Below are 26,727 nucleotides of genomic sequence, written 5' to 3'. Positions count from 1 at the left end.
TCTCCTGGTCCCTGGACAAGGTGCTCCATTTTGCCTCTAACTTGGACAACGATTCGTGCCCTCTCAAGGATCTGACTCAAAAAGTTATATTCCTTTTTGCTCTCGCCTCGGGAGCCCGAGTCAGCGAAATAGTGGCATTATCAAGAGACGAGGGTCATATCCTGTTCGCAGATACAGGAGAACTTACCCTCTTCCCTGATCCGACGTTTCTCGCAAAAAACGAATTACGCACCAAGAGATGGGGCCCCTGGAGAATCTGCCCCCTGAAGGAAGATGTCTCTCTATGTCCAGTAGAGAGTCTCAAGGTCTATCTTCGAAGAACTTCAGACTTTGGTGGAGGCCAACTCTTCAAAGGAGAAACATCGGGTAGCGACCTGTCACTGAAACAACTAAGAGCGAAAATCACCTACTTCATTCGCAGAGCGGATCCTGACAGTACACCCGCAGGTCACGATCCTAGAAAAGTCGCATCTTCTCTGAATTTCTTCCAGAGTATGGATTTTGAAAGCCTCAAGAGCTTCACAGGATGGAAATCTTCGCGCGTTTTCTTCAAGCACTACGCGAAGCAAGTGCATGAAGTCAAACATTTCGTGGTAGCCGCAGGTAGTGTTATGAAACCTGCAGTTTAACTCTGCATAGAACAGCGTGTTACTTGGGACTTTAACTCTACAGGTGCCTGTGTTGACCCTCGTGTGATACATAGTGATTTCATGGACACTTAGTGTTTCTAATAGACTGTTTTTTCCAAGGTGAAATGTCATAGACTTCACATGAGTGCCACATGCCTAAGGGCATGATGTGTTTTTTCCTTTGTTAAAGACTGACGTTCCTCTGGAACTTGTGCTTTCTAAAAATTTGAAATTTCTTTCAGATTGAAGATTGAAGTCTTCTAATTTTTATGTACATTATTTACTATTGTAAATTAACTTTACATCCTTTATTGCATTTATTACTACTATAACCTGCAATTTATGAACTAAAAACGGATTTTGAGCGAAGCGAAAAATCTATTTTTGGGTGAGATAGCCATGGCGTCCTGATGGAAGGTTCCTTTTTGGTAGCTTCCTTGGGTATAAGACTACTAAGATATTCCCAGAGAATTTAACCACAGGTTATCACAGAATTCTAACTTCTGGAGCGAGTATCTCAAAGGTTTCCCTTTAAGACATCGTAATTTCAACAGGGGACGCATGTCTAAACGCGCCACATAGCTATCTTCACCCCGAACAGAGTTAATGCTTCGGTGTGTAAGAGTAGAGAATAGCTGGGAGCCGTTCCACAGCTAATCTCACTCGTGGCTACTACTGATACTCGAGACGTAAACAAACGGACGCCATTGCTCTAATGACGTCACGCCCGTCTTCATCCTGAAGCCAGTTGCTGCCCATCACCATGATACAGTAGCACAGGGTGGGAACAAAACTGGACGAAGTAGTAGGGAGGGTCCATCAGGACGCCATGGCTATCTCACCCAAAAATAGATTTTTCGCTTCGCTCAAAATCCGTTTTTTGGGCTCAAGCCATGGCGTCCTGATGGAAGAGTACCAGAGAATCAATGTATCGTGGTAGATTTTCCCCCAGTATTAAGTGCCTAGGCATTGACAAAACAGCAAAGTAATCTTAGATAAAGAACCATAGGGACGAAGTATCCTGCCCCCCTTGGCAGTGAAGTTCCCATGGGCTATGCCGACGTCAAAGTGGTATTGAAGGGCTATTCATCCTGAGAGAAGAACTTAAAGAACTTAGAGATGAAGCGGAATGTTTGGTATTTGTATAGGAACATTCTGAAATTAGACCAGTGGTGGTTGGGCACTGTGTAGAGTTCATCTCTTGGTTATCAGAAGTAAGTATTCGTGTAGGAACCTTACTTAGTCAGGGTGAATATAATTTAGGATTAAACATCTTAAATTCTTCATAACCATAAGAAAGGAGGAATAAATAAAACTATGACAGGTATGTATTTCATAGTAAGTAGGAGCTGATAGAGACGCACAAGTAATAAAATAGAAATTTTATTTCACAATGCAGAAATTAAATAATTTACAGCAAAAGTAAAGTTCATTTACAGTAATAATAATGTACATAGAAATAAAGGCTTGCAATTGAATCTGAAAAGGAATTTCAGGGTATTAGTAGGTACTCGTTCTCGAGGAACGCAAGTCTTTAAATAAAACACATCATGCTCAAAGCATGCGGCACTTGTGTGACACTATGACATTTCACCTGGGATAAGAACAGTTATAAAAGCACTAAGTGTTTTCCGACATCACTATGAATCGCTCGAGGGTCAACATAGGCACCCGAAGAGTTAGAGTCCCAAGTAACTCACTGTTCTACGCAGAGTTAGGTGCAGGTTTCATAACACTACCTGCGGCTACCACAAAATGTTTGACTTCGTGCACTTGTTTCGCATAGTGTTTAAAGAAAACTCGCGAGGACTTCCAGCCCGTGAAGTTTTTAAGGCTTTCAAAGTCCATGCTCTGAAAGAAATTCAGAGAAGATGCCACTTTTCTAGGATCATGACCAGCGGGTGTACTGTTCGGATCCGCTCTGCGAATGAAGTAGGTGATTTTCGCTCTTAATTGTTTCAGTGACAGGTCGCTGCCCGATGTTTCTCCTTTGAAGAGTTGGCCTCCACCAAAGTTCGAAGTTCTGCGAAGATAGACCTTGAGGCTCTCTACTGGACATAGAGAGACATCCTCCTTCAGGGGGCATATTCTCCAAGGGCCCCATCTTTTGGTGGGTAATTCATTTTTAGCGAGAAACGTCGGATCAGGGGAGAGGGTCACTTCTCCTGAATCAGTAAACAGGATGTGTCCTTCTTCTCTTGATAATGCCACTATTTCGCTGACTCGAGCTCCCGAAGCGAGAGCAAATAAAAATATAACTTTCTGAGTCAGATCCTTGAGGGGGCATGAATCGTTGACCAAGTTGGAGGCGAAATGGAGCACCTTGTCTAGTGACCAGGAGATCGGTTTCGGAGGGGGTGCTGGACGTAGGCGAGCACATGCTTTTGGTAGTTTGTTGAAGATGTCGTTGGACAGATCAATTTGGAAAGCATATAGAATTGGTCTAGTCAAGGCCGATTTGCAGGTTGAAATCGTATTGGCTGCTAATCCTTGTCCATGAAGGTGAATAAAGAAGGACATACAGAAATCAATCGTGATTTCTTTAGGATTTTTTGTCTTGACGAAGGAGACCCATTTCCTCCAGGATGATTCATATTGCCGTCTCGTGGATTCGGTCTTGTATTCCTCTAGGAAGTCTAGACTTTTCTTCGAGATCCCAAACCTCTTCTTTGCGGCAAGGGAGAGAAAATCATGAGATGAAGGTCCTTGATTTTCGATGATGAAGCGAAGACAGTCGACTTCTGTACTTGTTGAGAGAGAACTGGGCCCGGGAGAGGGATCAGCTTGGGCTGCAGCTCCAGGACCAGGGGGTACCAGTTGCTCCGAGGCCACTTGGGAGCCACTAGGGCCGCTGTCCCTTTGAAGGTTCTCAGTTTGGAGAGGACTTTCAACAGAAGGTTGGTGGGAGGGAACAGATAGATCTTGGACCATCTGTTCCAGTCCAGTGACATGGCATCCACTGCTTCTGCTTTGGGGTCCTCGTACGGGGCTACGTACAGAGGAAGTTGATTGTTGTCGCTCGTTGCGAAGAGATCTATCTGAAGTTCTGGGACTTGGAGAGAGATGAAGGAGAACGATCTTGCGTCTAGAGACCATTCTGACTCTATCGGGTTTGTCCGAGATAGAGCATCCGCTGTCACGTTGCGGAATCCTTGTAGGTGAACTGCAGACAGGTGCCACTTCTTCTTCTCTGCCAGACGGAAGATTGGGAGAAGCACCTGATTTATCTGGGGCGATCTTGAGCCTTGGCGATTGAGACAACGAACTACCACCGAGTTGTCTAGGGTTAGACGGATGTGGATCGAGGGCGGCGGGGATAACTTCTTCAGTGTTAGAAGGACCGCCATGGCCTCCAAGATGTTTATGTGGAACGTCTTGAATAGTGGAGACCAGGTACCTTGAACCTGTTTTTGGTGGGAGTGACCTCCCCAACCTTCCAGTGAGGCATCCGTGTGGATGTTGAGTGATGGAGGAGGGTGTTGGAGAGGAATGGACCTTTTCAGGGCCTTTTCTTCCGACCACGGCTTTAGGAGGCGTCGCAGTCTGTTTGGAAGCCGTCTCTTGAGGTCTCTTCGAGCGATGGATGCCGAGCGTCTCCATACTCCCGCGGCATCCTTTAGCTGTGCACGAAGCACTGGGTTTGTCACTGAGGCGAATTGTAGAGAGCCTAGAACTCGTTCCTGCTGTCGTCTTGAAATGCGTTTGGATTTCAGTAGTCGCTTGACAGACCCTGCTATTTCCTTCCTTTTCTTCTGGGGGATGGAAAGGGGTTTGCTACGTTTCGGCGTAGCCCATTTGGCGTCGCCGTTTCGGCGTAGCCGATTCTCCATCAGAAAACTGGCAGCACTATTCGGCGTAGCCGTTTAGGCGTCAGATTGTTTCGGCGCATTTGTTTTTGAAAACACCCAATGACTTATTTTTTTATGTATGGAAATTTAGAAGAAAAAAAATCACGGAATCATGTAAATAAAAATCTTTAGTTGGCCTAAATGGAAAAAGCATCCTTTAATTTGAACTGTAGGAAAGGTATCTTGAAAGGCATGAATGGCAGCTTGCTCAAAATCACAAAGTATAGAAACTGGTCTCAAATTTGGTTCGATAGTTTTAAGTAACTCAAATAAACGAGAATAAGCTAATCTTTGCTTGTTAGGAAGAAGAGCATAAACCATAGGAATAACTCGATCATGCTTCTTGGCCGATATAATATATACTTGGTAAAAAAGACTTGGCGCAATGGTGAAAGTTCTGTCGGTAAACCAAATTTCTGAGATTACTAAATGTTGAAGCCAGCTTATTCTTCCAAATATTAAAATTCTATTATTGCCTTCTACTCTGTCTCCCAATAGGAATTTCTCTTCTACACCCAGCTGGGGAACATATAATGTATAGGACTCGGGTATAACTAATTGCTCTAAATTGGTTGGGTTAGGTGGCGCTTTGTTTAGTAATTTTTGTTTCCTTGCGATAACTTTTCGTATTGCAGGCAGGCCAGGCGCTACGGCTAAAGCTGATTGAGAGGCACCAGTTAAGCATTCATTTACCACAATGGTTGGTGGCTCCAGAGTTTCAGCACATCTTTTCTTAATATTTGTTTTCAAATTTTCTACTTCTACTTTTGAAGCAGATGGTTCATGGGTATGTTGATTCAACTCTCGAATCACTTTTCCATCCTTCATATGCAGTCTTACTTTACACCAATCTTTCTGTTCCCATCGCCAGAATTTTAATTCAGAATCACTTTTGCTCGTTGCATCAAAAATAAAAAAGGTATCCTTCGTGAATCACTTCGTTTCTTCCACGTCTTGTTAAAATATCTCCTTCCATGTCGTGAAATAGGGCTTAGACAACTGAAACAAGTAAATCTTAACAAAAGAAGGAAACGTAAACAAATTCAATTTCTTAGAATGGTTAAAGTGAGTGAGAGCTAATTATACTTCAACAAAGAAGTTATGTATGATTAGTGATTTTTACGCATATATATATATATATATATATATATATATATATATATATATATATATATATATTTTTTTTTTTTTTTTTTTTTTTTTTTTTACAAAGTAATAGTTGACGACCAACAGTCTTTCCGCCGAAAAATTCTGATGCCGAATCGGCTACGCCTAACTGGCCACGCCTAACTGGCCACGCCGAAACAGCGACGCCAAATGGGCTACGCCGAAACGTCTCATTCCCGATGGAAAGGCGGTGTGACTGAAGATTCCAGTGGATTCCCAACCACTGAAACTTCTGAGCTGGAGAGAGGCGAGATTTTTTCTCGTTGATCTTGAATCCCAGGTGTTCTAGGTACTGGGTAACTTCGTTGCAAGACTTTGCACACTCTTCGGGCGATGGAGCCCAGACTAGCCAGTCGTCGAGGTAGGCCATCACCTGGACGTTTCTTAGGCGGAGCTGTTGTACTATGGCATCCGCCAGTTTTGTGAAGATCCGAGGGGCCACATTGAGGCCGAAGGGCATGGCCCGGAAGGCGTAGCTTTTCCTTTGGAGTCGAAATCCTAGGTAGGAGGAAGCGTGATGGTTCATTGGAATGTGCCAGTAGGCATCCGCCAGGTCTATAGAGACCGTGTAGGAACCTTGAGGCAGAAGGGTCCTTATTTGTTGAAGCGTCAGCATCTTGAATTTGTTGTTCTCTATGAACTTGTTGAGGGGGGATAAGTCCAGAATGACTCTGAGTTTGTCTGAGTCCTTCTTGGGAACACAAAACAGTCTCCCTTGGAACCTGGTGGACTTTACCTTCCTTATCACCTTCTTGTTCAAGAGGTCTAGAACATATTCTTCCAGAAGGGGGGTTGATTGCTGGAAGAATTGCTGGAAGATTGGGGGTGGTTGAGTCCAACTCCAGCCTAGACCCTTCTTGACGATGCTGTGTGCCCAGGGATCGAAGGTCCAACGATCCTGGAATTGGCGGAGTCTTCCTCCCACCGGAAGCACTTCATTGCTTCTGGTGTCCCGAGGACTTGTTGCCTCGGCCGCTAGCTCCCTTTCCTCCTCTACCTCTGGAGGGACGGCGAGATGCGTCTTTGCTTGCACCCCTGAATGAGCCTCTACCTTTGGCATGAAAGGTAGTTGATGGTTGCTCAAAGGCAGGGGTGAAGACCGGTGACTGTGACAACACCGGTTGGGGGACCAATTGAAAGGTCTGTTGTGGTTGGGCAATCACTTGGGAGGTAGCGGGTCCCGGTAACTGACGTCTTTGCTGACGTTGCTGGGGTTTTGACTTTTGGGGTTTCCTCTTAGGCTGAGGTCCGTCGTCCTGAGAGGGTTTCCTTTTCCTGGACATGCCCCACTTGTGGAGAAGGTTCCTATTCTCCGTGGTGGCTCTGTCAGTGATTTCCTTCACAAGGTCAGAAGGAAACAGGTGCTTTCCCCAGATGTTGGAGGAAATCAGCCTCCGGGGTTCGTGTTTCACGGTGGCACCGGCAAACACGAATTCACGACAGGCTCTTCGAGCCTTTATGAAGTGGTACAAGTCCTTCATTACCGTCAGTAAGTGGGATTTGGAGAGTACCATGTAGTGATCTGGTACTCTAGTGTCACAGGCCATAACTTCCAGTTGGACTTGATGAGAAAGAGATGCCGCAAGCCTCTCCTTCGTGTCTTGTTCCCGGCGAAGGAGGTGATCGTTGAGCTTTGGGAGGTCTTCATTAAACTGACGTCCGGCGACGTCAGGATCGAGCCTTCCCACGACGAAAGTATGTTGAACATCTTTCCAGTGTCGAGCGTCAGGGGGGGTCACGATGGAGAAGGGTCTGCACTCCTCCAGTGCAGGGCAGGGTTTCCCTTCTTCCGCCGCTTTAAGGCATGCAGCTAAGGCCTTTTCCAAGAATGGAAGAACCGCAGTATCAGGTGCAACGTAAGTAGGGTGCTTCTTGCTCAATGCCGGAAGCTTAGAGCAGGTAAAGCCTCTACTCTTGAATGCGGAGGCTAGCATAGCCTGGGCCTTTGCGAGATCGAACACTATCTCTTCCTTAGGTTCGGTCTCTTCCTTCGAGGCAGGTTCGGAACGAAGCCGGACGTAACAGTCCGGGTAGGCCTCAAAGCTTGGGAAGAACTCCACATCTTCCAAAGGGACCGTGCCGATCTTATCACTGACAAAGATCCTGCCGGTCGCAATAACCATATGCTCTGCATACCTCCACGGGTTGGCATGAGAGCAAGCGGGGAGATCCTTGACCGAAATCTTCTTCGGCTCTCTGGATCCTATCATCGACCTGATGGACTCCTGGTTCTCCTTCAGCCTGTCGTCCATGACGGCTCTAATCAGTCGGATCAATTCTTGAGTGGAAGAAGAAGGATCCGGAGTCGAGGAGGTAGACGGAATAGACATTTCCGTCGGTGTAGGAGTAGGAGGGGGGATGGACGGGGGAGCGACCTCTTGCTCCGACTCAGTGTATTCCACCTTGTCTTCGTCATCTTCGGCTCCTTGAGCCATAAGCGTTTTCTCCGTGTCTTCCGAGACATCCGAAATCTGTTCGTCATCTTCGGAATCCAAACGACACTCGTGCATGGACTGAGCCATGACTACATCAGGTTCCACCGTAATTTGGAGAGTGGGGATCACGTCTTTGGGTACCACTGAGTCAGGGGAGGCCTTAGGGAACAATAGTGACCTCAGTTCTTCGGTGGCCAGGTACGGTCCGGTAGCATTTTTCTGGAAGCCACGCACCCACTTGCGCAGCTTTTCACGAGAAATGTCTCTAATCTCCGCTGAGGGAGGATTATGGAAGGCCTCAACTAGGTGAGCCTGACAGACCGTACAATCCAGTGGATTCCAAAACTTCAAATCCCCTTTCTTGTCTGCACAAGGGGCGTGAGTCCTGCAAGCCGTATGCCCGTAAAACTGCGGGCGTTTCACAGCGCAGAAGGCGAAATCACACTTCATCTGCTCCTCCTGTGGAAGAAAGAGAAAATGAGTATGGGGGAGTCATAAGAATGGCTCTTAAACTAAGTTAATATTAATTATTAATTTTAACTTAATGAAGGTGTGATGCATAAGAATGAAAATAGTAAAGGAGAACATGCTCCATGCATCTCGCCCGGCTGGTTACCATAAGCTTGGTCCCTGGATAACCCGAGTGACCGAGGGCACTGGATATAATTCCCTAGAATTCCAAGTATTTTGGAATTTCATGGAAAAACCAAGGACAAGATTGGGACCGAATTCATTCGGTTCCCAGATAAGGGCCAGAAGGCCTCATTTAAAAGGTAACTGCTTCTGGCAACCAGCCGTGCTAAGATGCACATAGCATGCTGGAATTAGAAGAATGCAAAGAGACAGCATGATCACTAATAGAGCAGTACTAGATACTGATCTTAATAGCAGAAGCAGCTTATCTGTTTGCGATATAGGGCTATCATAGTCTTATGATAGCTACAGGAAGGGGGTGCAAGTATTCTTGACGCCTCCGGGGCATCCGGCAAGCCGCCGGCATGCCGGAGCTCGCTCCAGCATAGATTCTGGCATTAGGACAGACAATGTTCAAAGTCAGTCAAATACCAGGATGGCGGCCGCCGGCACAACGGCGGCACGCCGGCAGGGAGGGGCGGCTCCGGCAGTCGGAGGATGCCAGATTGGTGACTGGGATAATGATGGTTAAGGCTGTACCGGTTGCCGGCAGTATATGCCGGCACTCCGGCGGCCGACCGGCAAGCGGACGACAAGCTAGGAGGAGGAGAGCCGCCGGTAGTAGCCGGCGGCAGCCGGCAGTCCCTCGGTACACGGGGGGCTGGCGGCAAGGTTAGGGAGAGTCACCAAGTAGGAGGCAGGTATTGCCGACAGTAGAGGCGGCAAGAGACCGGCACCCGGATAGGGAGAGAGACAGGGGGGAGGGGGGAAGGGATGTAGGAAGTACCATCAGGAATCCAAACATCCCTCCCCCTCCCTGAGGGGGTGTACCCATGATAGAGGCAGGCTCTAACATCCATGAGCAGGGGTCACTAGGGACCGGGAGCAAGGTAGCCCAAGGGAGGGCTAGGGAACACCCAAGGGGGGGGGGAGACTCCCATATGCAGGACTACACTAGTAACTAACCTTATAGGACACTATGAAGGTATGTGTACCAGAGCGGACTGCACAAGGAAGCTCGGGTAGCCCTACTATTCCACCCTAAGGAGGAGTTGTAGGACAGGGGACAGATGGGTATAAACTAACCTAAGCATAGGCTAGGCTATACAAGAGATAGGTGGGGAGGGAGAAGAGAGAAGTCTTCCCAGGAAGGGTTTCTGTACCAGAGCGGCCACAAAGGAAAGGGAGGACACTCCCTAACCTAAGATCAGGCAGATCAGCTAAAACGGTGCAAGAGTACAGTTTCAGCATGGAACAGAGAAACCTTCCTAACCTAACCTAGAACAGGGCTAAGAGTCCTGAACTAGGAAAGGAAGAAGACATATCGCTATCGCAGGAAAGTCATAGACTATCCTGCCATAGAGGTAGGCAAGCCTAACCTCACTCTCGGACGCAACCCTAAAGGGGGTTCATTCCTTTAGGGAGGACAGAGAGGCGATATATACTCTATTAGACAATTAATCCCTTTACTCAGAAAAGGAATCAAGGCTAAATAGAGGGAATGCCAAGGCAGGGGATGAAGGAAGCATATAGGGGTCCTAACATTAGGTTAGGCTAGAAAGAGTCACTGACTAGCCTATCCCCTATATGGTCCCTGAAGGCGAAAACATTTGCATCACTGTCAAAAGTATTGTAAAATAATGCCACTATCTTCATAACTTAGTCTAGGATCACTAATAAATCATGCATGAACACTTGTATGTAGGCTCCTGGCCTGGGGGCTATAGTAGCCGACTGGTATGAGGTCAATCGATGACCGATAAAAAGCGTCTAAACACGATATAAAAGTTCCTAGCTATGAAGACTAAATAAACTAATGTATTCGATTAGTATATAATGCCGGAAACGTTGTTGTGGCTAACTAAATAAGACATGCATAACAACAACGACGCCATAAAATGGCGGGTCCGGTAGAGGCACAGCTCTGCCACAAAACAGCAATTATCTCGAAAAGTAATATTTACTTTACGGCCAGAGCTTAATTAAACAATACTGGAACCTTGTACTCAACTTTCCAGAAGAAGGCGAGGCTGAAGGTAACGACATAGCGAAGATGCAAAACGATAAAGTTAACACAGGGAAAATCCGTCTAAGTAGGGCAGCTACTAAACAAAGGATGAAGACGGGCGTGACGTCATTAGAGCAATGGCGTCCGTTTGTTTACGTCTCGAGTATCAGTAGTAGCCACGAGTGAGATTAGCTGTGGAACGGCTCCCAGCTATTCTCTACTCTTACACACCGAAGCATTAACTCTGTTCGGGGTGAAGATAGCTATGTGGCGCGTTTAGACATGCGTCCCCTGTTGAAATTACGATGTCTTAAAGGGAAACCTTTGAGATACTCGCTCCAGAAGTTAGAATTCTGTGATAACCTGTGGTTAAATTCTCTGGGAATATCTTAGTAGTCTTATACCCAAGGAAGCTACCAAAAAGGAACCTTCCATCAGGACGCCATGGCTTGAGCCCAAAAATGTCTATTTTATTACTTGTGCGTCTCTCTTCGCTCCTATTTACACTATGAAATACATGAATGTCATAGTTTCATTTACCCCTTTCCTTTGAAATGAGAAGAATAATATGTTTTGTCTGTATTATATACTCACCTATGCTGTGTAATATTCCTAATTGAATACTTACCTACGCCATACCTTCGAGACCAGATTGTTCTCTAACCATGGAATATAGTGATTAACTATCACTCATCTACTCTTGAGAATGTTCCTACATAAATATTGACCATTCTGTCTTGTCTCCGAGTCCTTCACGAACTCTCTGCAGGGTGAGTAACCCTTCGATGACCACTTTGAATTTTGGTATAACCCGCTGGGACTTCTCTGCCAGGGGGGGCAGGAAGCTGGATCTCCACGGAACCTCTACCGAGGTCACATTACATACCTCTATTGAAAGCCCTTGGCCCTTACTCTAATAAGGGGAAATTTTCCACGATACATTGATTCTCTGGTACTCTTCCATCAGGATGTCATGGCTTGAGCCCAAAAAACGGATTTTGAGCAAAGCGAAAAATCTATTTTTGGGTGAGATAGCCATGACGTCCTGATGTACCCTCCCTGCTATTCTAGTCCAGCCTTTCAGGCCCCGCCCTGTCCTGCTGTATCATGGAGATTAGCAAGGAGCTGGCATCAGGATGAGGACGGACGTGACGTCATTTAGCAATGGCGCCCGTTTGTTTACGTTTCGAGTACCAAAAGTAGCCACGGACGAGTGTAACTGTGGAACGGCTCCCCAGTTATTCTCCACCTTTCCATATCGAAGTGTTAACTCTATATGGGGTGCAGATAGCTATGTGGCGTGTTAATACATGCGTCCCCTGTTGATATACGATGTCTTAAAGGGAAACCTTTAGGATACACGCACCAGAAGTAAGAATTGTGTGATAACCTGTGGTTTAATTCTCTGGGAATATCCTTGTAGTTAATATACCCAAGGAAGCCACCGAAAGGAACCTTCCATCAGGACGTCATGGCTATCTCACCCAAAAATAGATTTTTCGCTTCGCTCAAAATCCGTTTATTTCGCTAATTTTAGATTTTCAATGAAACAACAAAAGCTAATCTATACAGTGATGGTTTGGTTACTCTCCAGTTATCTTATACAACAGATATGACTTAACTTATTAAAATGTTCAAGTTATTAAAACCTTGAAAAATTTTAAATGTTTTATTTAATATTAGAAAAATATAGTATAGTACACAGAAAGTATTGAAAAGGGGTAGTAAACACGTTTGAATAGGCAAGTTGCTGTTTATCATGGCCCTAATGGAATTATTCCTGACATGTGTTTTGAAGTATGCGATTTTCTATTTATGTGTGGCCATTGATCGACCAAATTTTCACGATTCGGGACCCTACTGTATTTGCCTTTATGTAAATATGAATATCATTTCTTTTAGGGCTTTTCTGTTAATTTCCAGTCCTGTATTGATTATATATGTACTTTGATAATTATTGCTTAGTGAGGTTTCTTTGGAAGAAAGCCAGGTAGAAGAAACTTGAGCCTGTTATATAAGTAAATTTTTAAGCCTTTGTATAATAATAGCTTTTATATTTTTTTTAGTTAAGGGACATACATTCTTATAATACTTTGAATGCTCTCCTTAATTTATTGTTACATAACTGCAAATCCTACAAATACCCAACAAGATATCTCTAAAGGAATTACAGGCCTCTCCGCGAATAATGAGATTGGCGAATGTTAAGGGACGACTGTATTTGTTAAGAAATTATAATAATAATTGTTGACTATTTACCATGAGGTCCAGGTGCTGCCTACTGTCCTGAGTCTACGTTACCACCGCTTTCACTCTTAGAGCCACTATTAGAAGCACAGGAGAATAAGTCTCGTTCATCATCCATCCTTGATTCCAGCTGTAAGTGTTATTTTGCTTTTTGTTTTAGGGAAGGTAATTGTGCCTATCATCACGATAGCATAAGTTCCGTCATTGTTCAGCCTATCCATGACTGTCGTTACTTTTCTAACCCTTCAAAATTTAAACTTTAATGTCCCAAGTTTCAGTTGCCAGTGTCATTTGGTATAAAGTTTTCTTTATAAGAAAAATTCTTATTTAAAGATTGGTCTGTAGTGATCATAACTTATTAGATATCCCAAAGAATATAAGTATACTGCCATATGTCAGTTATGTTGATTTCTTAGTAAATTGAGTTATTATGATAAATTTTCTGTAAAGACAAACATGGAAAGAGTAACAATGGCTCTGCATTTAGGTTTTGTTACTTGACCTAGAGTTGCATCCAGGCTAGCTCAGAAGAGAAAGAATGCTGAAACAAATTTCAACTGACAAGTGTAGAATAAGCTTGCATTTGTTGCATTTTGATAAGCTGCTTTTAAAATCAATTTGTTCGAATGTTCTACAATTTTAAAGTGATACAATCTTAGTTTTTCTCAAATTTTTCTGTTTAATTTTGGAGTTATATACACAATCACTTTCCATTTTTTTAGCGCTCATGGAACAAAATACATATGCTGTACTGTATATACTATGCAGTGTATTCATCTGCATAGATGGTTGTTGTTTTTCACATTAAATTCATCGCAATAAAACATGAGATAACACATCTTTATTTTTTTCATTGAGATCTGACAACCCTTTCCAAAAGGTGATCTCTAAAGTGTTATTTTCTAGTTTGAAGCATTTTTAAGATAATTTTCTTTTCATTGGATATGAAAAATGCTTGAATTAGAGATTTTTTAATAGTTATTTGCACAATTAGAATTTGCTTCACCATAGCTACTAGCTGTAGACATTATGTATATTGTATTACGTATTTGCATCTTCGCTACAACAAAGTTCTGTACAACTTTTACTGAACTGAATGTATTTTTAGCACCAGGGGATATTGAACATGTGTTGAAGTTTATATTTATTGAGAGCAAAAGCTCTTGAAATACTCTTAGTAATGAAATCTATTAAGAAAATGGACTGCACTAGGTGTCAGATTGATCATCTGCTCAACTAATGTCCATTCACACTTGCAACAACAAAATTTCTAGATAAATGATCAACTCTCATTTTATCTCCAGAGATTCAGAAAATTTAAAAGTTTCAACTATATTGGGTAGCAACTGGAGTCTAATACTACTTGTTATGTCTTCAGTATGAGCTACTAGTAGGAAGTTCATCTTCTTTTCATTTAACTATCACAACTTGGCTCCTTTTCAAAAAGTTAGTTGTGTACCTATAATTTGGGCTCTCACGCTTATTCTTAAATTCCTCCACTTCTTTTCAAAGTTTCAGTCCAGTTCTTGGCTCCTCGTTCCATATGGAGATTTGTTCTATTTCTTTATGCATTTTTTTCCCAAGAGCATAACGGTTCAGCTTGTCTCCAGCTAAAGTTGCTATGTAGGGTATGCTTAAGTAATGGGTTTGTGATAAACAAACAGAATTTTTATTCTAAACGATTTGTTTCCAATTACATACCTATTAATTTTAACTGAGTTACTGTACCTTCCTCTTAAACCATTTCTGCTGTTGCAGCTGGATCATATAATGCACAATGATTCAATCAACTACCAGACTTAAGGGACCAGAGTAACATGGGATAATCTTTCCAAGCCATCTTATCTTAGAATTTACAAGTGAGGCATAAATAGGTTATTTTAAACAGATGAGTTTGTCATAGAAAATTATAATTTTTGGATTTCTGTTGTTATTGCTGTTATGTTGAGCTTTTAGTGTGTTTTCTTTTTTACCTGGCCTTCTATTTTCTGTCAGGCTATCAGCTTTTACATTTATGCTGTGGAAATTATTCAGTTTAGTGACTACAGGTGTTTCATTTCTTCTCCTGCCAAGTGCTGGAATTTTCTTATTTTAATTTTCCATGGATTTTCTTCCTAACCTCTCTTTGCTTTAAAAAAAAATAGATGGGAATATAATTGTTTTACTACTAAGAAATTGCTCATATTATTATAACTTAAAAGATTCACCTTAGCTAGCTTCTAACATTTTTTAAGCTTTGAGGTATTTTTTGTTATTTGTCTTTTTTTTACATTTGCTGACTTTTATCATTGTTAATGCTTTAGGCCCATTTCCAGTCTTATAGACTTGCTGAAAAATTTTAGCTTTTAAGAAAAGTAAGTTGATGATAAGAGCAAGTGAAATGAAATTAGTTAAACTTGTAAGTGAAGATAGATAAAAAAGAACACATGAACAAGATTATAAAACATACTGTATTGTAAATGGTAACCTCTGGAGGTGCATTAGGTCTGAAGTTGACTCTGCATTATCTGATGTAACCCCATAGTTTGTTGCACTAGCCACTCCTTCCTCACTTTGTTTTGTGTTGTCTCAGTCTGGTGCAGTGTTCAGCATTTATGAATATTCCAGGAGGCTGTCTTTACATTATTTTTGTCTACATCCTTTTACTATACCCTACATTCTCAAATGTTATATTGTTATCAAAACTTCACATGTGGTGACAATTACAGCTTATGCATTATTGAATGTTTTATATAGTAAAAATCTATGAGTTGTCATATGCAAGGAAATAAGAAAATTGTGTTTAAGATCATTGATTTCACAACTTTATACAGTATTATGTTGAAAGTTAATGAAATCATTAGGCACTTATGATTTAATTCACTTTTATGTCCGTCCCATTTATGTAATTTATTGTCATAAAAAGGCACTGAATTCATGACACCTAGTTTCCTTTCTTGAAGCATTACTAAGTCTGAATCATTTGTTTCCCAATTTTAGTGAATTAATACTTTTGATTGATATTTCTTTTGAAAGAAACAAAATATTTGAGTTCCCTGGTGTTAAATGATAGGAAGCGGCTTATAAGAATGCGAGTAATGATGCACATAACTATATCCCCTGGTTCTACTGATAAAGCAGTTTGATCTTCTATAGGAGAGTAGGTCTTATATAGCCCTGCAGTAGGCTCAGAACTGACAGTCTGCTTAGGGTAACATGATGCATGTATGCTTGTTTTAGTTGTCGACGCTGAGAGTAGTCTTGAACCAGGCTTGGAGGCTAAAGGGAAACAGGAAGAAGAACAACGAAAGGATTTAGAGAAAGAAGTTAAACAGACCAATTTTGGACCAAAAGTAAATGGTAAGAGTTATTGCTTTAGTATCCATAGCCATAGTTTGTAAATAAATACAGTAGCTGCTTTTTGTAATTTTGTACATAGTAGTTTCTTGCAAATACATAAAGCTGATACTGTAAGCATTTTCCTAGCAAGTAATTTTAGTCATTTGAGTAATTTTATTTATAAGTGTAGGTATAAGCGTGGATGCAGTATATCCCTCTCACAATATTTATAGTATTTTATCATTCAAAATTGGTCTTGGTATTTTATTTCCCTATTGGAAATTTCTAGAACAATCTAGTTATGAAAAACTGACTATAAAGGTAACCTTAAAGGTATATTTTTCTAGCATTTATGCCTGTGTATAATTTCGTTATACTCTATAAAATTTTGTTATAAACACAAGCTTGCAGCTATGAGAGATTACCTTATAAATCATATCCTATAAATAATAATTATGGGGATACACATGACAGTTCCATCACCATAAAATGATTTTGTTTCTAAAAGTGAATTGAAAGCACTGTATGATCTTCCCTACAGTATAATGCACTTTACTTTTTTAAGGTAGACTGAATTTTGATGTTTTATTTAGTATAAAATATATAATTGTTCAAGTAGTTTATAACCTTCCTGTGTCCTTGTTTTGTGTGAATGATCACTCAGATGTAGTAGATTAAGTGTGAGAGCGTGCGTGAGTTGTATTGGACTGTCACATTACTGAGGGAAAGTATATTTCATGAAATGTTGGGAGGGAAAATGTATTTGGTTATATTTACAAAAATTTGCAATGGTATACTGTAATGATTAAGTATTCAAAAATTGCACCATTTTACACTGTACTATGTGATTGGAAGATGCATTAAGGTGGTGTCACATGGACATTTTCTGTGGCATCTTGTGATGCCTTGCCACTTCAAAAAAAAAAAAAAAACAATAAAAAAAAAAATCCAAAAGGTGCTCATGTTACCTTCAAGCTGAATCATTATTTTCATATATTGGTAATTGTTTACATGGAAACCCTATCAATCATGAATATGCTAACATTTGTGGTTTTTGAATACAAGAGGACTCTGTAGTTTTATTACTATAAACTTCCCCTGATGTTCATATTGCTTTTTCTCCAGCAGCTCAGTTTGTTATAAAAAATTATTTTATCAAGTATCTTGGGTATCGTGCGAGTTCCTTTTTTTTAGACCAAATTCTAATAATCTAACCTCCTTTCCTTCACATCTTTATCCCAATTTCTAGTTCAATAAGTTAAAGAAGCAAAAGAGAATGATAAAAGTATTGTTAGTAACACATATGGCTATAAACAGTAAAACGAAAAACCCCTTTTTTGTTAAGAACAGCAAATTTGCTTGTATTTCAACTTGCATACAATAGCAAACTATTGTTGTAGTTGTTACAGATGACTTCAGATACGTATAGAACTACATATAATATATTTATAAATCTGCAATGTACAGAGGGAGCGATAGGTGAACCAGAATATGGCGATGGATTAATTTACTGTACTTTTGCATTGGTAGGTTATTATTCTCACATTTTTAGCTCTTTTCAATGACTAGCCTGTGATTTATTTAAGTTGTTTTAAGCCTTTGAATGCCATCCCCTCACCAAAATAAGACATTTAAGCTCAAAACTTTTTTCTAGGACATTTTACTTACTTCGTATTAGTCCAAATACTGTAAGATATAAGATATAAGATTGTCCTGACAAAAGACAAACCTATGCTATTTAATAGGGATTATCTTTCAGCAGAGCTGGAAGACTAGCCATTAAGACTTTAATGCGAGGTGGCAACTCACCCAACCACTAGCTAGTGGGAGGGTGGAAGGGTACCCAGGGAAACCAAGTACCCTTTCTCACTCACATAGTTGAGTTGAGCCCCACTTTTTCAATTGGCTTCAGAGAAAATGGACGTGTCTGCTCTCTACTCCTAAAGACTTGGCCATTCAACATTATTTTAACATTGACTTTCTCTCTTCTCAGAGGAGGTGTAATTGCTTGCCTTGATGATCCGCATGCATGTGTGTCCAGGACCTGAAGTTCTCGCTTGCGGAACCTTCATGTCCTCTGTTGAAACTGGCCCCCATTCCTTGTGTAAGAGAGATCGTTCACCTTGGGGTCTTCGTCAAAGGTGAAGAAACCTCAGATTTCTTCTTTTCTCTCCGGAACTCTTTTCGAAGCTCCTCCTCCTTCAGACTCTTCCAAGGGCCTGCCGAGTAGCAGCGTAGACCATTCATCATCAGGGCATCTCTGGGGTTACGTGGACGTTGTTGCTTCCCCTAGAGAGTCACCTTTGCCCCTGCCCTCGGGCAAACCCTCTTCACTTTCAGGTGTGTTGCAGGCTTGGCCATCTTTGGGTATGGTGGGAACTCCTTCCAAGGACGTCCTCCTTGAACTCCTTCAGTGTGGTGGCCAGAGGAGTCCTAATCCTGCTGCCCCTCTACCTGCTGTGGACACACTGGCTGTTTGCTAGCTTCATCTCTCATCTTCTCCTGCTAGTGCTGTCTGTGACCCTATCTCCCATTCTGCATCCCTTTAGCGCCCTCATGCAGACAACGAGTCCTCACATCATCCTCGGACCTCGTCGTCTTTCAGCGGCCGTAGTCCTCTTAGTGAGTCCTCCCTACGCTCCAATTCGCGAGATCGACGACTTTCTCGTCACTCTGTAACTCATGATCTTCATTCCTCATCTCGTGATCATCTCTCGCCAACGCGTTGTAGATGATCTGCCTGTTAGTCTGCTGACCGTCATTCCTGAACCTCACGCTCGCCTTCTTATCATCCAAGGAAATCTACTGAGGTGCGCAAATCCTCCCCGCTACGATCTCTTGCTCGTTGATTGTCAGCTACATCCCATCGATTCACAATGCTCCCCTATGCATTTTTCATCTCGCCATGTTAATCGTTGGCATCATTTGTGATCTCGGGCGGCGTTTTCTGGGCCGACTCTCTCCAATGCAACGATCTCCTGCGAAACATTTGTCAGCGGAACGCTCTCCAACAAAACACTCTTCAACAAAACGCTCTGACACGATGCTCTCCATCACGATGCTCTCCAACACGACGGACTCCAGCACAGCGCTCTCCAAAAATGCTGCGCTCTCCAAAAACATAACACTGTCTTGCACGACGCTGTCCTGCATGATGCTCTCCCGCACGATGCTCTCCTTCGCATCGTCTTTCAAAAGCATCTCCTTCACGATCGTCACCAATGTGTAGTTCGCCGACACGTTATGAGCCTTTTAGAGACTCCCTTTACCGATGCTTACCAACGCGACGGTTGCCAATACATCACTCACCATCGCGACGCTCTCCTTCTTGTCATTCTTGATCCCTTATGATCGCTTACTCGCCGATCTTTAGAGCATGTGGGGCTTCTAGGCAGAAATCCTTAACGTCTTCAACTTACCTTCTTTGACTTGTGAATCGCTCGCTTGTTCGTGTGAAACACGCACTAACGCTCCTGAATTAGACTTTTTATGCTAAATTTCACAAGTTTCCGCGAGTTACCACGAGTGAGGAATCACCTCAGGATCCGTTAACTTCGTCAGCAACGAGTAAACGACCGGTACCCTTTCCTGAAGGCTTCCGTCAACCAATAAACAAACAAGTTTGCTGAAGCTCCGATCTCTCCTGATGTCCCCAAACGCCCATCTAAAGAGGACCTACTGATGTCGGTTCCTTCACCTTTAACCCCACAATTCCAGGTCCTGCGGCTTCTCCTCCCGAGGAAGTGTTCACCACCTCCAGGTCTTCCCAAGGAAACCTCGGGACCTGTCATCTGTGGGGGATCAGCCGTCGTGGTTTGACAGGCTCATCAAAATGGTCTCAGTCATCATTGTGGATCTTCCTAAGCACAAGAGCCATCTCATTAATGAACATCCTCAGCACGGTCCCGAAGCTACCTCTACTCGCGTCATCCCATTGGAGAAGTTATGCGTTCAATATCTCCTCTTTCTCTGCTGTTCCGTCCGACCCTAGCAAACCTTCGGTTCCACCGCCGCCCCTCTCTCCTTTCATGAGATAGAAAAGGGACCCTAAAGGTGCTCCAATTCTAGTTGAGGACATTAATTCTTTGGAACTGACGCCGGTCATTATAGCCAGACAAAAGAGGAAGATGCGGAAGCCGATCCCTCCTCATGCATGTAGACGTTCTTCACCCTTGGACAATCAGAGACCTTGGCTCTTCTCGCCTCGTTCAGGCTTTCTCCCATTGAGGTAGTTCCGTCCGAACTCTATCCTCTCTTCAAACCACCAGCGGAGGAGGATGAACCTCCGGCTAAAGAAGTTCCGGCTACTAAAGAATGGCAAACTCCAACTAAATTCTTACTGGAAGAGTATTTGCCATGCCTAGGGAGCCCAAGGACACCAAGACCATCCCAAGGAACTCAAAAGTTTGTGTGGCACTTGATAAGGAAAGGGCTAGAGGTTCCCCTGTGGCGGGTCCCTCTCAGAATATCTCTCATGATGACGAACATAACCCATTCTAGACTTCTATAAATGATAGCTTGGATGTGGATAAATTCCTGGATTCAGATGACGACAACTTTCCCAATCTGGCGAGTCCGAAATTCTACTCTAAAGCGGAGCAATGGGAATCTGAGTTCACCTTCCAACAGGTCCTTACCAGCATGAGGATTATCAATGGATTGTTTCTTGAAGGTCGAGAAATGGTCCTGGACCATGTATTTGGGACCCAGAAAACCCTTGAGACCAGCTCCGTCATCCCCTGGTCTAAAGGCTTATCAGCTGCAAGTAAGAAGTCCATCTCTCAGATTGCTGGCTCCTTTAGTACCCTTCAGGCTGGTTCGTCGTCTCGCCTCATTCCGCCTCCTTTGTCTAGCAGAGTAGGCATTATGAAGTCAAGGATGAACTTATGTCGGCCTTGACGTTGGACCCCTCTCTAGAGTCTCTCTCGAAAGGTATCCCGATAGAGAGGCTTGCTGGGCTTTCAGGTATCTTCTCTGCCTCTGAGCTCATTAATGTGGAAAAGGTCGCGAAGTACGCCATGCAGGCTGCTTCGTGGCCTGATTTATGGTTCGTTTCAGTAGACCACCCTGTACAGACTGAGGACTGGTCCAAGGGAAGTACAAGGAAGTCCATGGAAACCTTTCTTTTGTCTGGCTCTTGGACCTTGGAGTTCCTTTCCCACCAAGTAGTTAAACTGTGGGAAAATGCAATATTCAAGAGAAGAGATGCGATGATTGACAGGTTCCATAGACAAATTCCTAGAGTAGAGGTGTCTAAGCTTAGGAACTCCACTCTAAACGGTACCTCCCTCTTCAGACCAGAAGACATAGAGAGAGGTTGGCTGAACAGTGGAGGAAATTGTCAAACGAATCCCTCCTTCAAAGGGCCTTAACGACTAGGACCTTTGGAATTCCTCCTCCACTTCCAAAAAAACACCCATAATCCGTCAAACCCTCAACCGATATGGCATGACGCAGAGTCGTTTCCCGGACCTTCTGCAGCTCCTAATAGAACTACCTAGTCTACTCCCCCCATTACTAGATCTACTCAGACAGCCGCACATGAAGATCTTCCGCAAGGCAGTAGGTTACTTACGTCTTCACGCCTGGAGACTATCCAGCATATCTTCTCTCAGAGAGGCTTTTTGTAACGAATTGCGAAAAGAATGTCTAGATATCTCCAAAGATCCTCTATTTCAGTCTACCAGGCAAAGCGGTACCAGTCTTTTGTGTTTGGTGTCGTGGAAGGGGTATCTTTCCACTTGATCCCACTCCTCCATTAATAGCGGAGTTCCTCATTTACCTTCGCGAGGAAAAACTCCTTTCAGTCTTGGCAGTAAAAGGCTATCGCTCATTCTTAAGCATGGCCTATAGACTGATTGGAATCGACCTTTCCTCTTCATTAGGATTGTCTCATCACATGAAGTTATGATATCACTTGCTCCCAGTCGAAAGTTAGACTGCCTGTAGTTCGGGTCCTTCGTTCCCTACGATGATGTCAGGATGCCAGAGAACTTCAAATCAATCAATCAATCAATTGTTCCCTACGAACCTTTGCGCCAGGCAACAGATCGCACTCTCACCTTGAAAACGGTGTTCCTGCTCGCTTTAGCTACGGCAAAGAGGGTTAGTGAACTTCATGGTCTATCCTGTGACGTAGCCCATTTCAGGAGTTGGAAAGAAGTGACGCTTGGCTTCGTCCCTGAGTTTATTACAAAGACTCATAATCCATCAATCACAGATCCTAGGTTATGGGCTTTTCGGAACACGGGTCTTTGTTCTGTACATATTGACCCAGATCAATTGTTATATGCCCATTGAGAAGTTTGAGGTACTATCTCACGCGCACTGCAACAGCTCGTCCCTATGTGCCAGCTCTTTTCGTTAGCATAGGGAGGGTAAAGAGAAGAGTCACAAAAACAAAACATTTTTGCTTGGATTCGCAAGGTCACTGACCATGCATTGAATCCTGACCCTCTTCCTACTCATCGCCCTAGAGCTCATGACATCAGGGGCCTCTGTGACTCGGGTATTACAAGTGAGTGTGGAAACATCAGACTACTTTCACCATCCACGACCTGCAAGACGTGACCCATAGGGGAATAGATACTTTTTCCATTGGTCCTGAGGTGGCTGCACAACAGGTTGTTTAAAATAGCTCAAGCTCCTTGTTGGACAAGTAGAAGATGGTTGAGGGCATTGGTAACTCAGAGTTATTCCTTATGAATGTAAAGAATGACTGGCTCTTTCTTTTCCTTCATCTTCCCTTCTCTAGGGGAACAGCTCCATGGGTCCTCTGCATGTTGGCCTCATCAATCTACAAGTAATAACTATTTCCCTCATGTAACATAGTATATTATTTATACTTGTTCACGTCCCCCATACCCCCCCTGCTAGGTGGGTATTTGGAATGTTTATGTTTGTATCATATTCCTATTTTTAAACTTGGAATAATCTTACCTAGATAGTTACATTATTAGTTTCTCACAATCCCACAGGACAGGTTGCTCAGGCTGCTACTGGCACATACTAATGTCTCCTTTTAGCGAGGTGTCAAGGTTTTTTCATGGTTACAGTCTGATCTGTACAGGTCAAAACGCGGGACCAAAAACCAAGCCAGAAGTTGGACTTCCACTCCCATAAGGGCGAGTCATCCCTATTGAATAGCGTATGTATTTCCTGTGTCAGAACAAATGACAAATTTGAAAGTAATTTGCATTTATCTTAACATACAAACCTTTAGCTATTTAATCAAATTGTCCTGCCATCAAAAGCAAAGGTTCAACTCCATTGTGTGAGTGAGAGAGGGTACCCCGTTTCCCAGGGTACCTGTTCCACCATTCAACTAGATAGTGGTTGGGTCAAATAGCTAGTGGTGTGGTGTGTTGCCACCTTGCATTAAAGTCTTAATGGCTAATCTTCCAGCTCTGCCAAAAGATAATCCCTATTAAATAGCTAAAGGTTTGTATGTTAGGAAAAATACAAATTACTTTCAAATGTCATATTTACAACCTTTTCTATTGTATAGTTGAGTAAATTTCCATTCCACTGATATATAATTTTACATGTTTTGTAAAATTTTCATACACATAAATAATAATGATAAAAAAAGAGGTTGATAACTGGATGTAAAATATGTCCATTGGCACAGGAGATTAGTTCGCTACTCTGGTATTTAGCAACCTCTGAACGTTATCCCGTGTTTGTTTATATCAGCGTCAGCTGTTTCCAGCCCCTTAACTAGTGGTTGTGTAGGTATCCAAATAAGCGGTTATTCATTTTTATTGAAATCATAAACTTGTTAATCAAGAAGACTAATAGTAATTACTAAATACAAAATTAGTGGCAATTCTTCTGTTCCTGCTAAGATATGGCAGTCAATAACAATGAAAACAAAAATGAAAATAATAGAGAGAATGGATAAAGGTGAGAAAATTGTATGATAGTTAAGAACACAAAGAAGATACATGTGAAAAATTTTATGTCGATGAAATCGACTATTATATCTAAGAAGAGAGGAAAAGTTATTGAGGAAATTGAAAAACTTCAATCAGTAACTCTTCTTGTCTCGCCATCCCCAAGTAAGGCCCTATATGCCTGCTCTTCTACCAAACAAGGTAAGATTACTTCTAAATGTTGTTTTCTTTGATTAGGATTAACATTTCCCTTTAATCTCACTTCTAGCTACTTTTAAAAAGTGTGCAATATAGATTTTTTTTATTGATAACTCATGTTGAGTGTGTAGTATAATTATCAAGAGACTGCATAGTTTAGCTTGACGGTTTACTCCACTAAAATATGTAACAAAACATGTATGTACGCAGCAAGAACGCTTATTATGCAAGAAAGGTATTTGAAATAGAATACAGTGCAAATTAAACTGATTTTAGAAAAATTTACAAAATGAGAATAACTAGCTCAAGGAATTCTTGATATGTCTGTTGTTTACGTTGATTAGCATGCATATATACTCACTAGAGTTAGAGCAGTCAACTGACAAAATAAACTCAAAATTGTTGGCTAGTAAAATGGGAAGAAAATCAGTAAATAGAATATAGAATACAAATTTTGTTACCATCTAAATGTGGGAATTCATGTCAGTCATATCCTAGTTAGCTAGTGATTGCAGAATCAGATTATGAAAAACAGTGGAGGGTTGGCTTGGGATTTGACAGATAGGTTGCACAATGTTGAGCTTTAATGATATTGGACTTGCTAAGTTTCCAGCTTCTGAATGCAGTTGGTTTGCATGTTGGGATATACTTTCGTAATATCCAGACATAGAATACATCCATTGGTGCTCAAAGGGTTAAAGTATATCATTATTTGCTTGTTTCCTTTCGAGTGAATTTCTGTATGATCAGGGGAGCAGTCACGACCTTTGCTTGGAATTTTAGAAATTCAGATTATTGCATTTTTGGCTAGGCAAATGTGTGTATTTCATGTTTCAAATAGTTTTTTAATGAAAGCAATGTGTTTTATTGCTAGAAAGTTCTTTTTATATATTTACACAAGCATATCCAGTTCCAAACACAACCGTTTCTGACTTGGGTACTTATTTATTCTGTTTTTCGTTCAAGAAGTCTAAGGAAAGATATTGATTTAAGTACCCCATATACTGGACAGTAACACCACATTTTTTATGATTTCCAGAGGAGAAGAATATCAGTATTCTTATATTCTCTATAGTATTCATAAATATATGTTTGCTACGTGTCTCTTTTGTATATTTATGTTATGATTATGCTGAAAGATGCATAAAGATCCAGAGACAATGACTAAGCATGCTAAAAGCATACATTTTTCCCAGAAAAAAATATGCAGATGAGAATATATACTAATCATGTCTTGCTCATATGTGCACTTTTTATATATATATAGATTATATGTTTCTTTATTTTATGGTACGGGTGCACCATTGCTTAAAGAATAACCCTGAAATATGATGATTATGTCCTTATGATCCCCAGTGATGATTAGAATTACTGCTAAAACCCATACTTATCAATACTAAAGTCTATTCAATCAATGTCTACAAACAGAACTTTGAAGCATGATTTCTCAAAACATGAAATTTTTGGAGAAAAATTCCTACTAGGTATACTTTTTTAATGCTGACTGATTTTTGTCATTCAAACATGAAAAGATATGGAATTTAATAGTCTACAATCTTTTTTTTATTTTTTTTTAAACTATGAAAATAGTCACCTTTGACATTAAGTTCTATACTTTGGTAAAATGATACATATGAAAAAAATAAAAATGTTAAGAAAATTTCCACAACTTTTATTGTATAGAATTCTTTTTTAAATTGTTCTTAAAAGAAAAAAATCTGTTGAGAAACAAAAAAAATAACATGGGAGAAGTAACCCAAAAATGACATTTTTAATGGGGTTACCTTTCATCTCAAAGGATTACCACTATCCCACCTTCATGTGAATGTGGAAATTAACATAATGAATATTACATACATATACCAAGGGACTTCCCCCAATTTTGGTGGGTAGCCGACATCAACAAATGAAACAAAACAAAAAGGGGACCTCTACTCTCTATGTTCCTCCCAGCCTGACAAGGGACTCAATTGAGTTCAGCTGGTACTGCTAGGGTGCCACAGCCCACCCTCCCCCGTTATCCACCACAGATGAAGCTTCATAATGCTGAATCCCCTACTGCTGCTATCTCCGTGGTGATCTAAGGCACCGGAGGAAGCAGCAGGGCCTACCGGAACTGCGTCACAATCGCTCGCCATTCATTCCTATTTCTAGCACGCTCTCTTGCCTCTCTCACATCTATCCTCCTATCACCCAGAGCTTTCTTCACTCCATCCATCCACCCAAACCTTGGCCTTCCTCTTGTACTTCTCCCATCAACTCTTGCATTCATCACCTTCTTTAGCAGACAGCCATTTTCCATTCTCTCAACATGGCCAAACCACCTCAACACATTCATATCCACTCTAG

At 41.9% G+C, this 26,727-nt stretch overlaps 1 protein-coding gene across 3 annotated transcripts in view; it reads left to right on the top strand.

The window, feature by feature from the left end:
• Frmd5 (FERM domain containing) overlaps positions 1–26,727 on the top strand; it is a 448,328-nt gene that overhangs the window by 407,717 nt on the left and 13,884 nt on the right. For 2 of the 3 annotated variants that reach the window (XM_068391258.1, XM_068391256.1), the window contains 2 exons: positions 12,986–13,099; positions 16,187–16,306. In XM_068391258.1, coding sequence (XP_068247359.1) covers positions 12,986–13,099; positions 16,187–16,306 — 234 coding nt within the window. The remainder of the gene's footprint in view (positions 1–12,985; positions 13,100–16,186; positions 16,307–26,727) is intronic. The other variant, XM_068391257.1, reaches the window with a different exon arrangement.

The sequence above is a fragment of the Palaemon carinicauda genome, chromosome 17 (genome assembly GCF_036898095.1).
Source record: "Palaemon carinicauda isolate YSFRI2023 chromosome 17, ASM3689809v2, whole genome shotgun sequence".
Classification (NCBI taxonomy): domain Eukaryota; kingdom Metazoa; phylum Arthropoda; class Malacostraca; order Decapoda; family Palaemonidae; genus Palaemon; species Palaemon carinicauda.
The sequence above is the reverse complement of the archived record's forward strand: the minus strand, read 5'-3'. Positions and strand labels throughout refer to the sequence as shown.